The sequence below is a fragment of the Arachis ipaensis genome, chromosome B09 (assembly GCF_000816755.2).
Source record: "Arachis ipaensis cultivar K30076 chromosome B09, Araip1.1, whole genome shotgun sequence".
Taxonomy (NCBI): domain Eukaryota; kingdom Viridiplantae; phylum Streptophyta; class Magnoliopsida; order Fabales; family Fabaceae; genus Arachis; species Arachis ipaensis.
In genome coordinates, this window is record NC_029793.2 from 15,264,043 (window position 1) to 15,278,579 (window position 14,537).

The 14,537-nt window shown below is 37.9% G+C and overlaps 3 protein-coding genes across 4 annotated transcripts in view; 2 read left to right on the forward strand and 1 right to left on the reverse strand.

The window, feature by feature from the left end:
• LOC107617783 (geranylgeranyl transferase type-2 subunit alpha 1) overlaps nucleotides 1-10,568 on the forward strand; it is a 16,768-nt gene extending 6,200 nt beyond the window's left edge. For both annotated transcript variants that reach the window (XM_016319650.2, XM_016319652.2), the window contains one exon: nucleotides 10,558-10,568. The gene's annotated coding sequence lies outside the window, so the exon portion shown is untranslated. The remainder of the gene's footprint in view (nucleotides 1-10,557) is intronic.
• On the reverse strand, nucleotides 2,330-13,458 carry LOC107615120. Its single transcript, XM_016317233.2, has 3 exons — nucleotides 13,445-13,458; nucleotides 12,666-12,669; nucleotides 2,330-3,833 (listed from the first exon to the last, which is right to left on the reverse strand). The coding sequence occupies exon 3, from the start codon at nucleotides 3,747-3,749 to the stop codon at nucleotides 2,616-2,618; it is 1,134 nt and encodes a 377-aa protein (XP_016172719.1). The 5' UTR covers nucleotides 3,750-3,833; nucleotides 12,666-12,669; nucleotides 13,445-13,458; the 3' UTR covers nucleotides 2,330-2,615.
• Nucleotides 6,246-10,633, forward strand: LOC107615119 (protein FAR1-RELATED SEQUENCE 5-like). The gene is made up of 5 exons (XM_016317232.1): nucleotides 6,246-6,344; nucleotides 6,875-7,028; nucleotides 7,138-7,346; nucleotides 7,457-9,085; nucleotides 10,598-10,633. The coding sequence occupies exons 1-5, from the start codon at nucleotides 6,246-6,248 to the stop codon at nucleotides 10,631-10,633; spliced, it is 2,127 nt and encodes a 708-aa protein (XP_016172718.1).

A 14,537-nucleotide genomic window follows, 5' to 3' on the forward strand; every position in this document is an offset into this window, starting at 1 on the left:
TTCTGAACTGTATGCAGATACCTATTACCTGTTTTGGGGGCTATATTATCAATTACATCCTTTATGATTGAATAGACCTTTATTTCACTACCCTAATCAAACGTTAATTATATTTTCCTGATGCTTAAGCTAAGCACGTGCAAGCCTTTTTGGGTGCATTTGTTTGCAAGCATAAAACAAAACATAATAAGAAAAATAAGGTAAATAAGGTAAATTAGATTTTTTATTGTTTATTATATCTTATATTCAGTTTATTATTCAACAAAACATAAAAATATTTTATTTTTTTGTGTTTATACTTTGTGTGATTGTGTTTTGTTCTGTCATGTCATGTTTTTTCCCTTTTTAAAATCATATACTGTCTTTGATATTTTTTGTTTGTTTTGCATTTGCATGTTAAAAAATACGGAGATATATTCCCATCTTAAAGTTAATCTTGCATCGTTCACTTCTAAACCCACCCATTATTGTGAATTAAGCCGAATTAGAAATGTATAACATCTCTAGCAGTTTTTGATGTCATAAAGCTTAGCGTTATGTGTTCTATTTTCTTCCCTCTTTCTATATTCTCGGGGCATGAGGTTCTCGAGAATTACACATTAAAAAATATATATATTTCCCGAATGTAGAGTTAACGAAAAAAAGAAAAGTAATTATTCCATGACGAATGATCAGATATTCAAAATCAAGGACGCACTGATTTTTTTAATTTTTTAAACCTTAAATCCTAAACTAAAAAAAACTTTTGAAAGGTGGCACTAAAACAATAAGTATATTCCATGATAACTTTTTTGATATATTTTTCTCTTTTAATTGTTCGGAAATTTTTATTCTTATTTTTTCAAAGTTAAAAATTTAAATTTTTATTTAAAATTTCATTAAAAAACAAAAGTACATCTTTTGGCAGACCAATCTGCTGGCCCACTCTATCTGCCCAAAAAAGAGAGAAAATTTTGACATTTATAACCGATTTAATTGGGTGGAAGATACTTATATCTGCTTGCAAATCAAAACTTGATTTGGTAAATTTTTTTAAGAAGGTAGTTGTTCTTTTCAAAAACACAAGTTTTTCATTATATGTTTGATAAATCAGGAAAATTATATATATATGCTTGTAGCTTTTAAAAGATATGAGTATTTTTAAAAGCATTTAAGGTGGGATTTTTAAAATTGACTTAAAATTATCAAAATTAAAAAGTCTAATATAATTTTATATATTAATTAATTTTTAAATTTAGTTCTTATATTTATATCTATTATAATATTTTTAAATTTTAAAAGTTATTTTACTAATTACAATTGTTATTTCTTATGTTTATTAAAAACCACTCTTAATTTAATTTATCAAACATAAATATTACTAAACCTAAGTTTGGTATGAACTATGAAGTGATATTTCGGCAATTTACAACCAAATGTAGTGAAAGGTCCTGCAAAATGGAATTGAACTCTAAATTATATGTGGCACTTGCGGATGCCAGAAGCGAGTTGTAGAAAACTGCATGCCTTCTCCTCTATTTTGCAAGTGATCGAATTTTAGTATTTTTTATGTGAATTTTTAAATAATTCTCCAAATATTTTTTTAAAATTTTAGATCAAATGTATAAATAATATGTTGAATATAAAAGTTATTTGTTACTTGTAAAATATTTTAAAGATATTTTTTTCATTAACAAACTATTTTGGTCAATATAATAAAATATCAAAAACGATTTTAGTATCTCAACCTATTTTAAAATTATGCAATTGTGGGTTCAGTAACATCATAAAATGACATGAAAAACAATAGTCATGCATTTAAAAACTAAAAAAAAACAAAAACTAATCGGACGGTCCGATTTGTGATTAACGAATTTTTTTACAAAGAATTCGGACGGTCCGATTTCTCTCTGTCCCACATTTGTGTCTAACACTTGTATACACCATAACCAAGCACAACTCACACACTCTTCCAATATCAAAAAAAAATTAGCCAAATGTGTAATATTATTGTTTGAGAACTACAATGGTATGAGAAATGAATTTGATAGGTCAATCAATTAGTAATAATTAGATGCTTTAACTGAAAATATTCGAAAAGTTATTACCATTGTAACTGAAAATCTTAGAAAAGTTATCACCATTGTACCAGATTTTATATTTGTCAATTATTATCCCGTAATTGGCATCTAGCTGGCAATTGCATATCTGGTTGTCTCAAGTCTGAACTAACAATAAATTCGAAATCTAATTTGAATATTTGAATTTCAAATGTAACACACAATTCAAATTGAAATAATTTCCCTCTATTATTGCAGAAATTCGAATAATCTAAAAGAAGAATGAACTAGCAAAAAAAACAAACCTGAAAGCTGATTAAGACAGAACTTAATTCATACTTATTTAGTTATTTACAAACACCAAAAAGCCTCACTAATTACATAATCAACCAAAATCAAAACATTGGGGATAACTAGAACTTGACAATCTAATAGACCGGAACTAAAAAATTAAAAAACCTATGGCAAAAATCGCATGGAATTCTAATAACATTTTAGCCAAATATATGATTAAGACACCAAAAAATTTAGCAGCACCATTTTAGAAGTGCCGAATTATTTGGGCAGTGTTTTTTTTTAAGGTGAAGTGACTCCAATAAACGCCTTCTTCAATTCTGCACTGGCATCAGCTTCATTTGATTTTCCAGGAAAACCATTGAAATCAGAAGATTTCTTCTCACTCTTTCTGGGATCAGTATTCTTCCCTTTCATTCCATTCCTTCCAAATTCAAAACCTCCTCCTCCAGTGCCTGCAATTTCTCGCCGGAGATCCTCCACAGCGTTCCTCAGCAACCCGTTCTCAGCTTGAAGAACCTCCAGCTGCCTCTTCACCGTCAAACACGCCTCCGCCACATCCCCACTCGTCGGAAAACTCAATTCACCGTTCCCCTTCCCCTTTACATCCCTCAAATTGCCACCGCGGCCGCCACCACCGTCAACCATATGCTCAATTCCAATCTTATCCATCACCAAAAACGGCACATTCCGAAACGCAAATCCACTTGTCGTTTTTCCCTCGCCTACCTTCATCTCCGCAGGAACCCTAACTCCCCACCGAAACTTCAATGCTGCACGCCCCCTTACCGGCAGGGTCGTCCTCGCCGACACCTCCATGCCGGAGAACATCCCCGCAATCGCTCCGGCTGCCGGAGATGCCCCTCCCAAGATCGGAACCTTGCCGCCGCCGTATCCCCCAAAACCCCCAATCTCTGCCGCCACCTTCGCCGGCGAATCAACAACCTCAATCGAACCGTCGTCGTCAGAGCCAGCACCGCCGCCACCAACAACAACACCGCCGGCAAAACCTTTCTTATCGAAAATCGAGGACTGCGATTTCTTGAACGAGAAATCCCCAAATCGAGGCTTGAAATGAAGCATGAAAAGAGGGCTATTTACGTTGTTCCGGTTGCCGGTAAGGCGATTAGGTAGCAAGTTGAACTCGCAGCTCATGAGCATTGAGCTGGACAACGGGGAACCGAAGGGTCCGGTTCCAGTCTTGACAACGAGAGAGAAAGGGTTAAGAGAATCGTTGGGTCTGTAGGAGAGCCTAATGGAAGGGCCAGAGTCGAAGAAGGTTCCGAGGTTTAGGGTTAGTTCTTTGGAGTCGCCAGCTACGATCCCAGATTGGAAGGGCATACCTAAGATATTTAGTGGCACTTTGGCCCTTAATAAGGGCTTCTGTTCTTCGCGGAATTTCAGCGAAGCCTTCATTCTTGGTTGGTAGTGAAAAGTGAAAAGTGCCCAGACCGGTAGCGGCGCCGAGAGCAACTAACAGACAGAGAGAGAGAGAGAGAGAGAGAGAGGAAATTACAGAGCTAACCAAAAACCGAAAAGGGACCATTTCTAGTTTCGGTTCAGCCAATTTTGAAATCATATTTTAAACGATAATCGTATTTATTTATAATAAATAATACAAAAAACTATCACTATGTCTATACGGCTAATTTTAGTTAATACTATAGGAAAGTTTTCAATGGTCCAGACCACTTTTTTGGAATTCTGATGATCCACGTACGATTAGGTTACAGGTGTTGTTTTTGTCGTGTAGCATACTGTGAAATATCCTGAATGTCCCTGCAATAAAGTGAAAATTGAATATAGGGGCAGTGATCCATGATCAGCTTAAAGCATAAAGCAAGCCAAGTTGTAGCTGAGTCAGTTGGATGAAAAGTTGTATTCTTTAGGCCCATAAGAACATAATTGACTGAATTTGGGCTTGTATTAAATTTTGGAAGGGTTTTTTATTATGGGCCTTTTTGCCACGGTTGGCATTGTTGGAATAATGATGGTTTTAGTGATGCAGTTCGAAAAAGAAAATGAAGTCCGTGATGAAAATGGTCTGTGGAGGGAGGTTAGTGCAAGGAAAAGAGTTGCTCGTTAAAAAATGAAAACGATGGCGTTTTGTAAACCCCCAGTGCCCTAACGTGAAGGTGAGCACCCAGTCGTCGAGGCTTGGATGCTGTGGTCAACCGTCATTGTCTTTGTTCGCGGTGTTTGTTTTTTGTGTTATTGTTTCGTTGAAGATCCGTCACCTCTGTAACGGTGCTGGTCGGGATCGAAGTCAACAGGCATCGTATCGGAGAGCTTGTTCATCGCTGTAGGAGGAACGCACCTTTTGGCACCGATGCTTGTGAGTGACGCTACTGACGCCTGAAGATCGTTGCAGTGTGTCGCTGGTGGTCGTTGAGGTCTCATTGATTCAAGTGTCAGTTCAAGTGGTCATCTACCTTTGCCGTGTGTAGGTCACTAGTCAGTGAGCTTCAGTTGGGCAGGTATTTTTTTTTTTATTTTCGTTGCTGCATGTTGATGTTGTTTTTGAAAATTTAATTTATTGTTGAAATAAGGATTTGTCGTAGTAGAATTCAATAATGCTGTTGTGGCTGAAAATTATGATAATTTAATGAAGTTGTTTAAAATTAAAAATTTTTGTCATTTTTGGATTTGACTTCAATGCTTTGTTGCTGGAAAAATCTGACTGCATTGCGTTTGTTGCTTAATGTGATGAGTAAATGTTGAGATTGTTGCTGTGAATACTTAATTAGCCAAATCGTTGAATGCTGTAAATGCTTAGTTTGTTATTTCATTAGAATTTGGTAAACATCGGAATTTATCATATGTTGGCATTGAGTTGTGGTTTGAGATAATCCTGTAAATCTGATTTAGGCATTTTCACGCAAGTAAAATAAGCCCATTCTAAGTTTGCCTGATTCTCCTAAAGTCATGACCTTTGTTCTAGAAATATATAAATCGTCCCAGGGTCTTCTGATTTATGTAATACGTTAACCACTGCACGATTTATGCTGAATTTGGCACACCACATCGGTACCCAGTCAGCATTTACTCAAGTTAATAAAGTTTAAGACCCCTAACGATTGATCAAGAGTAGGAGTCTATAAATACAGGAGAGTGGTGTAGGAGTACTTTGATTTTTCAATTTAAAATGACTTATTTTAAACGGTTAATTTCGTTGTAACTGAACAGACAAAAATAATCATATGAATACAATAATATGACTACGTTTATTGTTATCAGAATTATTAAAAATTTAATTTTTATTAAAACTATTTAAAATTTATCTTAAAAATTAAAAATAAATGTTTCTATAATTTGAATTATTAATTTCATTAGGAAGAACAACTTAAATGAAAAAAGAGTACTGAATTTTAATACGTAAATTTAAGTTACCTTTTTAAACACTTCCAAGGATATAAGTTGTGAGTACTATTTTTTATTTAATTTAGTATTCCTAATGAAATCCAGAAGTTAAAATCAAAAGATGTATTCTTAATTTGTTAAGTTAAATTTCAAATACAAAAAATTTAAATTAAAATTTGAATTAAATTTGATATCAGTAAACGTAATCGTATTATTGTATTCATTTGAATGATTATGATGCCAATGAGTTATACTTCAACAGGTACAGTCTCTGAGTAGTCGCTTAAGATGTTGCAAGTTCAGTAATTATTACCTGAAAAATGAACCTACCTGCATGAACTGTAAAAAAAGTATGAATAGTGGTGCTGTTATAATTTTAAGCTTTATAAATTTAAATATGGCATATGTCAACAAAAGATATACATGTATGTAATGCTTCAGGGGATAAGGTTTTGAGACAGCAAGTGTGAGTGTTGTGAATGTGTACGTCAAATTTTTTATGTCCGTAATTCATGGTTCGTGTAATTACTTGTATGTGTCTTGCAGTGAATAATGGGATCGACTAGCAAGCTTGGTGAGCAGCCGTGTATGTGGAATGAGCCTCTTGAGGATGACTGGATGGATGGCAATGTTTGTGTTACGAATCAACAGGTATGGTGCCTATACCTTGCAATCCTTATGTATAGGCTGCGAGTTGAATTAAACTAGAGGGTTTTGTGCTCTTAAGATTTGTTGTTGTAGTTATTAGGGATTGTTTAGCATGTCATGTCTGCGATTTGTTAAATGAGTTTCGGCGAACTGATAATGGAGAAAATATCTTTCATAGGCCATACAATAAATTTAAAGTGTAAAATGTATCATAAGTTGTAACATGAATATGTAAAGTTAATCAAATTAATAATGAACAGAAACGTAGTCATTAGAAGTATATAGTTGAAGTTGATATCGTTGAAGTAGTCACCATATTATTAAGACTATTAATAAAAGAATTTGGATTATACAATTTAAAAAATAATGTAACCTTCAAGATTTTCACATTTTGTACGTTTTATATGCCCTGATTAGTTCGGTTGTTTGGATTAGAGTAAATGTTGGAAAATGAATGAGCTACAGTAACATCATAAGAATGATATTTAGATCCGGCCAGCTGATAATGAAAGTTTTTTTTTTAATTCCTTCAGGAGACAATGTTTGATACCGTAGTGGAGGCAGATGGTGACTTATCTGATTGGGAAGGTAGGGGGGCTTCGCTGTTGCCCAATTTCTTGGGTTTGGAGGGGTTGCAAGCTGAAGATGTCCTTCAAATGGAGTTTTCTACACCTGAGGATGCAAGCGGTCTATAACAACTACAGCCGACTAAAGGGCTTTGCATCACGACGAGGTAAGACGGTTAGAAACACTGCCGGTGAGATTGTGAGGTACACGTTTGTGTGTAACCGGCAAGGATTTCGAGGGAAAAAATGGTTGGAAAAGGTTGATCGCATTCGGGAACATAAGGTAGTTACCCGATGCGGATGTCTTGCCGAGATGAGGATTAAGAGGAAAGACGGAAGCGGGAAGTGGTACGTGTCGCGTTTCGTCGAGGAGCATAATCACGAACTGGCATATGAGAAGCTTGTGGATTATTTACGGTCACACAGGAAGATTTCTGAGGTAGAAGTTGCTTAGCTAACCAGCATGAGGGAGATTGGGATTAGCATTCTGAAGATATATGAGTCATTTGCAGCATAACTAGGGGTTTTAACCTGCTTACATTTACGAAGCAAGATATGTATAACGAGGTGCGGAAGCAGAGAGGGCTCCAAGGTGGAGACGTAAATGCAAGTATAAGGTACCTAGAAGGTCTGGCACGCGTGGATGGGAAAATGTTTTGGCGGTACAAGGTTGGAGACGGGAAACACCTCTGCAACTTGTTTTGGAGCAACGGTCGTTGTCAGAAAGATTATTTGTTGTTCGGTGACGTCCTAGCATTCGATGCAACGTATGGCCGTAACAAGTATAACCTTCCCGTTGTTGTCTTCTCCGGAGTAAACCACCACAACCAGACATGCGTTTTTGCTACAGCTATGGTTTCCTGCGAGTCACATGAGTCTTACATTTGGGTTCTTGAGAAGTTTTTGGAATGCATGCAAGGAAAGGCACCACAGTCTGTTATCACCGATGGGGACCCAGCCATGAGGATAGCGATTCAGTCTGTTTTTCCTGATGCGCATCATAGGTTATGCGCTTGGCATCTTCTGAGAAACGCGACGTCTAACATATGCGACCCAAGATTCACACATCTCTTTAAACACTGCATGTTGGCTGATATGGAAACCGATGAGTTTGAAGCGCATTGGGAGAACATGGTGAACGAGTGTGGTGTTGGGGACGTTGACTGGGTGAAGGACTTGTACAGTAAAAAGTATGCATGGACAACAACTTACATCCGAGGTAGATTTTTTGCCGGGATACGTACTACATCTAGGTGCGAGTCACTACACGCCAAGCTCGGTCAGTTTGTTAAGAGCCGGTACGGTATTCTGGAATTTGTTACCAATTTCCAGAGGTGTGTCGATTTTCTTCGCGACAACATTGATGAGCTAGAATTTCGCTCTTGGTATGGTACACCTGTATTACAGACGGAGTTTGTTGAGTTGGAAAAGTCGGCGTGGACGAAGTTCACTCACGAAATGTTTGCTAGATTTAGGGAAAGCTTGAAACGGTGCGTACGTGTTAGAATATGCGAAATCAATGAGACATTGCACCTGCATGTGTATACTCTACAAAAGTATCGGAGGCCTGAGATGACTTGGCAGGTTTATAGGGAGCCTACTTCTAATATCTTTAGTTGCACGTGCATGCGAATGGAGTCGTTCGGAATTCCATGTGTGCACATTGTGGCTGTGTGTGTCAGGCTTGATTTAGCGGAAATTCCTGAAAGCCTGGTTCTGCGCAGGTGGTCCAAGACAGCTAAAATGGAGATAAATAATAAAATGGTTGACCACCACACTGCTGACCAAAGCGTGACGTATAGAACAAGGTTGGGTGCGTTCTCGCAGCTATGCAAACGGTTAGGGAAGGTGGCTTGCATGAGCGATGATGACTTCAAGGTTTACTCGAAGAAGGTTTTATCCGATGCTGTTTTCCTTGAAATCAAGTATGGCCTTCGACCACCAAACAATATTTCCACACCGGCAACAGATAATATAGTGAAAGACCCAATTCGTGTTAGAACAAAAGGCACAGGTCCGTGCAGTCAAGCTGGGGGTTCTGCTGCGAAGACCAAAAGAAAGTGCAGTACGTGTGGGAAGCTCGGGCACCGGAGGACACGCTGTCCTAACAGAGATACGCCAACTGCAACAACAAATGTGACTGCCACTGCTCGGGGGCATAAACGCAAGCGATCAAAGGTTATTTATAATTTAAACCTTCAATCATTTCATATTATGCAACTTACTACACTTAAACTAATGCTTTGGTGTTAAATATACTTCGCCTATTAACTTTATGCTGTCAAGCTGCATGACGTACAATAGTTGTTATTTCAAATTGTTTGTTTTGACCTTGTATTCTGGTGACATTAGTAGAAACCTATATTTTTTTAATGTACCTTTCAATGCATATTATTCCTAGTCAGACACGTAAAAATTGACACTCCACATTTACTTTTGGCAAAAACTAAATTTTAAGCAGTGAAGTTAAATTTTTTGGGCCATCATAGTTTCTGTGCTTCAAATTTACTTTTCATATGTTGGTTTGTTAGTATTGAACGTGACTAATTGTGTGTGAAAACATCATGTTACATGTTGCGGATCCTGTAATAGTTTTCCAAATGATGGAAAACACACACTGATGAAAAAAAGTCACAGGTGAGGGATGTCTCACATTGACATGAGAATCTGTGTGATAATTTCACAAAAAAAAATTATACAATCTGTTGTAGCATTAATCCCGTTGGCTCTTTCATTCATTTAGGGGTTTGGCATTATCACTTTAAATTGCATGTTTTGAACCTATCAGTGAATCAGTCATTTTAGGATGCTTACGTTTAGGGGTATGTGTGTTTATTGTCTTTGTTCGTTCATGTGTTTATGGTCTATTGAATTTTCCTTTCTTACTGTACCTGTAGTTAGAAGATATAGTATTTCTTTTTGTACATATGTCATTTCTTTTCCTGTGTTGAGGAACCCATGCTTTTCACTCGCAAATCAAAATTGAAGGTAGAGTTGGTGTTTGCCTAATATAGACAGGAGAGTAATGGTTTATTGAATGATGCCTGGTACTGGAGATAGTGGTTAGTTAATTTCTCAAGTTGCAATGTTTTCTTCAATTCGATTCCATTCCATTCATCTCTGTGGCTTTGCTAATTTAATGCTCTTACCGATACAAGGAAAAAAAGGTGGCCGGGTGTTACTCATGGCTCAAAATTCGGATCAGGCAACTAGCCAATTTCCAAATCAATTTTCTCTTGCAGACCCCTGATAGTGTCCCTACTGTGTGAGGTGCCTTGGATCCATCCAAATCCGGGCCAGTTGTGCTGCCAATATCATAGGGTCCTGTGAACTGTTATTATGTGTTCAAGAACTTGTAATTCAGTAGTAATGTATCCCTTATAAGGATTTTTTTGTGAATGACATGTGAAAGGAAGTTTCTGTTGGTTTCCTAAACCGAACCATGTTCAGAATGTGAATCCCTTCTCCTTTTTTGTTAAAGCCTTCACGCAACGTCGTGGTTGATAATTTTTGTTGCATATAACAGGCATCACATGCATCATTGCATGTTTCTCCGTCAGTGGCCTTGAGGAATCGCTGTTCTCGCAAGCTCCAACAACCATGCTTGTTTAAATGCATTTCATGAGTGTAAACTCTTAGGGTGGGGGAAGGTTTTTCTTCATTCAATGTATTTGCCACCTACATTGGCAGGGTCTTATGTCATTGGTGTTTCGCATTAGCACTTGATTAAATTGCATTTTGTTTATAGTGGCCAGCTTAGACAGTGTCGTTTTCTTTTTGAATTGTTCACTGTGCCTTAAAAATTTGGTATAGTCAAAAGTGATTGTCCTTTTATTGGGATCAAAGGGTAGATTGATTTTCTTTTTTCATTCACATGCCTTTTTATTAATAACTCGTTAACTATTCTAACATGAGAATGGATCCAAAAAAAAGTAAAATCGCTGTTGAAATGACAATGTAATTCTTAAATAAAATATCCTTAACCATTCACTAATTAACTGCATAAGGTACACCAAATTTTGGTAAGGAACATGCTGCGACTTCTACTAGGTACCAATTCCATGATTGGATAAATACTAGTAAGAACCATTTCCATGAATGGATAATGACATGTCTTCATGTATTAACAAAATGCCACAAGGTCCTAACCTATTTACTATTGGCCATATCCCCAATTAATTTTAAGTAGTGGTAACTGGGGAGTGTGGAAGTTGTGCTCTAGGCTGTCGACAGGACCACTAGTTTCCACACACAAAAGTAGCCATCAAACTAAAACGAAGTTTACGGTACCCTATATTGACTAAATCAAAATAAACCAAGAAATTACTAAAAGATTACAACGACATCAAGGCCTGTTGGCATGATAATCAAAGATAGCCTACAAGAGTATGCTCTATACTTATGTCGCTGCCCTAGTTGTTTATGGAGAGTCACTCCTTAGTGCATACAAGTTTCTTCCAAGCGGCCTCTACCTTGGAATCCACTGCAGCCCTCACCTCGTTGCATTCTAAAAGAACTATTCTCGTTGCCGTCTTCATCCTCAACTTCAGTCAGTCCATCTAGCAGTAATTAAAGGAGAATCGTGAGAAGCCAACACTTGCATTTATCAGACATAAATAAATTATTTTGTTAGCCAAACCTGCCAAGGAAGATTGCCTAGTGTGAATTTGCCCTCCATTTGGAGCCAGTTCAACATCCATAGACATGAATCATTACTGCATAACAACAACATAATAGGGAATTCGTGAAGGAAAAAATAGCCAAATAAGTAACAATGCTTTAACTGAACTGCATTAGTCAATGTGAATCGTAAATTTACCAGTCCGGGTGGCAAGGGACTCCTTCCGAGTACTGAACCGGTCCCCATGTCGTTGGATCAGCAGAAACATGTGTAAAATTCTTCAGGTTTCTATCCTGCTTGAAAATACTCGCTAGCATCAGGAGCTGCACGCGGGTCAGATGTTACATGAAGAACTTACTCATGAAGACATTCGCGACAGTGTAAACAGAACTCATTTTTAGTAATCAAAATCGTTAATCAATTTTTGATCTACTCACAATAGTTTGCATGTTGCATTCCCTCCGCTCCTTATGCTCAGGGGCTCTTGTGATGTCTAGGCTGTACACAGCAGCATGCTTGATGTCCACAACCATCAGGTACCATGTGTATGTTGGTTCGCATACTGGCACAAAAACCTGTCACCACAACCAGGTCAAAGGACTTTTTAAATTGCTTATCAACATAAACAAGAAGGAGAGTTCAGTTCCTTACATGTTCAAGCCTACTTGTTGCCGGCATCCATCCGTTCAGGTATCTTTTCATGTGTTATGCAAGTTTCCATGGAGAAACAAATCTAGTAGGCTTGAAGTAATGACAACGAGATATGTGTACTTAGAAATATTGATCATTTTTTCCGAAAATGTAAGTACCCATTTTGCATTCATCATATGTTAGGTCCATGTGAACCGTTGGCCTAAATACCATTTGGAACCCCTAACGAATCAAAAACAAATTTAAGCATGAACATTAGTGAATATATACGTTTAAGAAATTTACATTATCGTTATGACTATGTTAAGCACACAGTATTTCAATGACTTGCCAGTGGAATTGACAGAACGGGAGAATCCATCATGTTGGGCATCCCGTATGGTTTGAATCCAGTCCCACCATGCATAAAGGGAGTAGGCATGGTGGCCTGCTTTGTGTTTAAAGCGGTTGTGGGCTGGATACTGAAGTGCTTTTCTGTTGTGTTCGTTGGCTTCGACTCAATCGGTTCCAACTTTGGGATCTTCAGTCGAGTGTTACACTTCTTGGGTAAGGAGAATACATCACACACTTTAGTGGTGCTCTCAAACTGAGACAGGTTAGGCAGTTCCATGAAAACCTGCACAAATTAGCCTTATGAGTTTCTCATTTATTTTATTTTCAAAGGTAACGATTCAATAATTTTCCACGTTCACAGACTTAACCTTATCACAAGCTACGGCAGCAGATTCATGTGTAACACCACTGGATAGGCAGGTCCTTTTTGGCAGTCCAGAGCACCAATAATGTGAAAGCGACCCCTTTGGGAATCCTGACCCGGCCTTGCCTTGTGTGGGACGAGGAGTTGAGAGTGTCTCATCTATGATGATGTCATCATTATAACCGAGAGAGTTCGGCACAATGATATCTAGCGTTGAGTTGGTTTTCGTCAAGCAAACTGTCTTCCCTTTCTCTACCAACTTCTGGACTTCGGAACGGGACCCAAATGCATTCGTGACTACATTTCTGGTTTCCTTGTGTCGTAATAACTCAGTCTCGCTGATGGTGTAACCTTCTACACCGACCATCCCTGCTGCTGTGCATGATATAGTGGTAGCCGCAGTGGGACTCCCCATCTGCTCGGTTAGCAAGGATTGGATCTTTGTCACTGACTTCCCCGTCTGGAACATTGGCCGCTCCAGTGCTGAGATGCGTTCTTCTAAGGCAACTGTCCTAGCATCGATCTTCTATGAATTTGGTGAAAGAAAAGTTGAGCATTAGTAATGAACGGGATAGTGGTTACAAAACTATTGACATGTTTCGCATTTTTAAATAGGATGATGAGAGATTGGTGAGTTGGAGTGGAAAAAATTTATTATAACACAGTGGACGAAAATGGGATCACCGCATGTGGGTCACACAATGAAGTTCAGTGTATCCGGTACAAAAGATACTGACTTTGTTCCAAGGCGAGGCACATTTCATGTGTGTGTTGTACGAAAAAATATTTAAAATCCCAAGTTTAACGCATTTCTTAGTAGATAATCAGATACGGAATTAAAACGAACCTCAAGCAGATTAACTGTGAGCACAAGTAAATCATCCTGTTGGACCTTCAAATCATGCATCACGTTCTCCCCCGGCCTGGCTAGAGCACTCTGTTGCATGACCAACATTATGAAACATAGTGTATACCGTCAAAGAAAAAACAATACATACTTGGGAAATACACAGGGAAAAAGATTCTCCAAGGAACACCTTAAAAAGGGTTTCCGAAAAGGATAGCCTTACCACATTCATTGTTAACTCCAAATTAAGATCGGTTGTTCCGTCATCAACTGCGACGCTTTTACCAGAACCCAATTCCAGGGATGGTACGACACTAGAACAAAAATAGAGATGCTTAGTCCATGAAATGAGTCGTCGTAACGAACAGAAGATGAATATTGACAAAGCGAATTAGGGGAAGGACGATCGAAAATGTCCAACAACAAAATAATCCCATAGATATAAGAGAAGCAGATAGATACTTACGCATCGTTTGATCCAGGATCCTGCGACTCGTTCATCTCACGCCCATTGTCATCCACTCCCGACATTGTATTTTCGCGAAGATCTACCCTTTCCAACTGAGAACAGTACAGAGATAAGGTTGCTTTGAGAGTTGGAGTATTCCACTACTTCAGTGACAAATTGCTATTATAGAACTCCATTCAGTCATACTGGAGTGACTGTGACCACTGATTTGACCTGTTCGGGTTGGCCCACTTGCTTCTCGGTAAAAATAGGAACCTTCAAATAAGTAAGAACACAACATGCTTGGCATGTCACTTAAGAATACATCTCCACTTTATTGTAACTAAATGGCTTTGTTAAGTATGT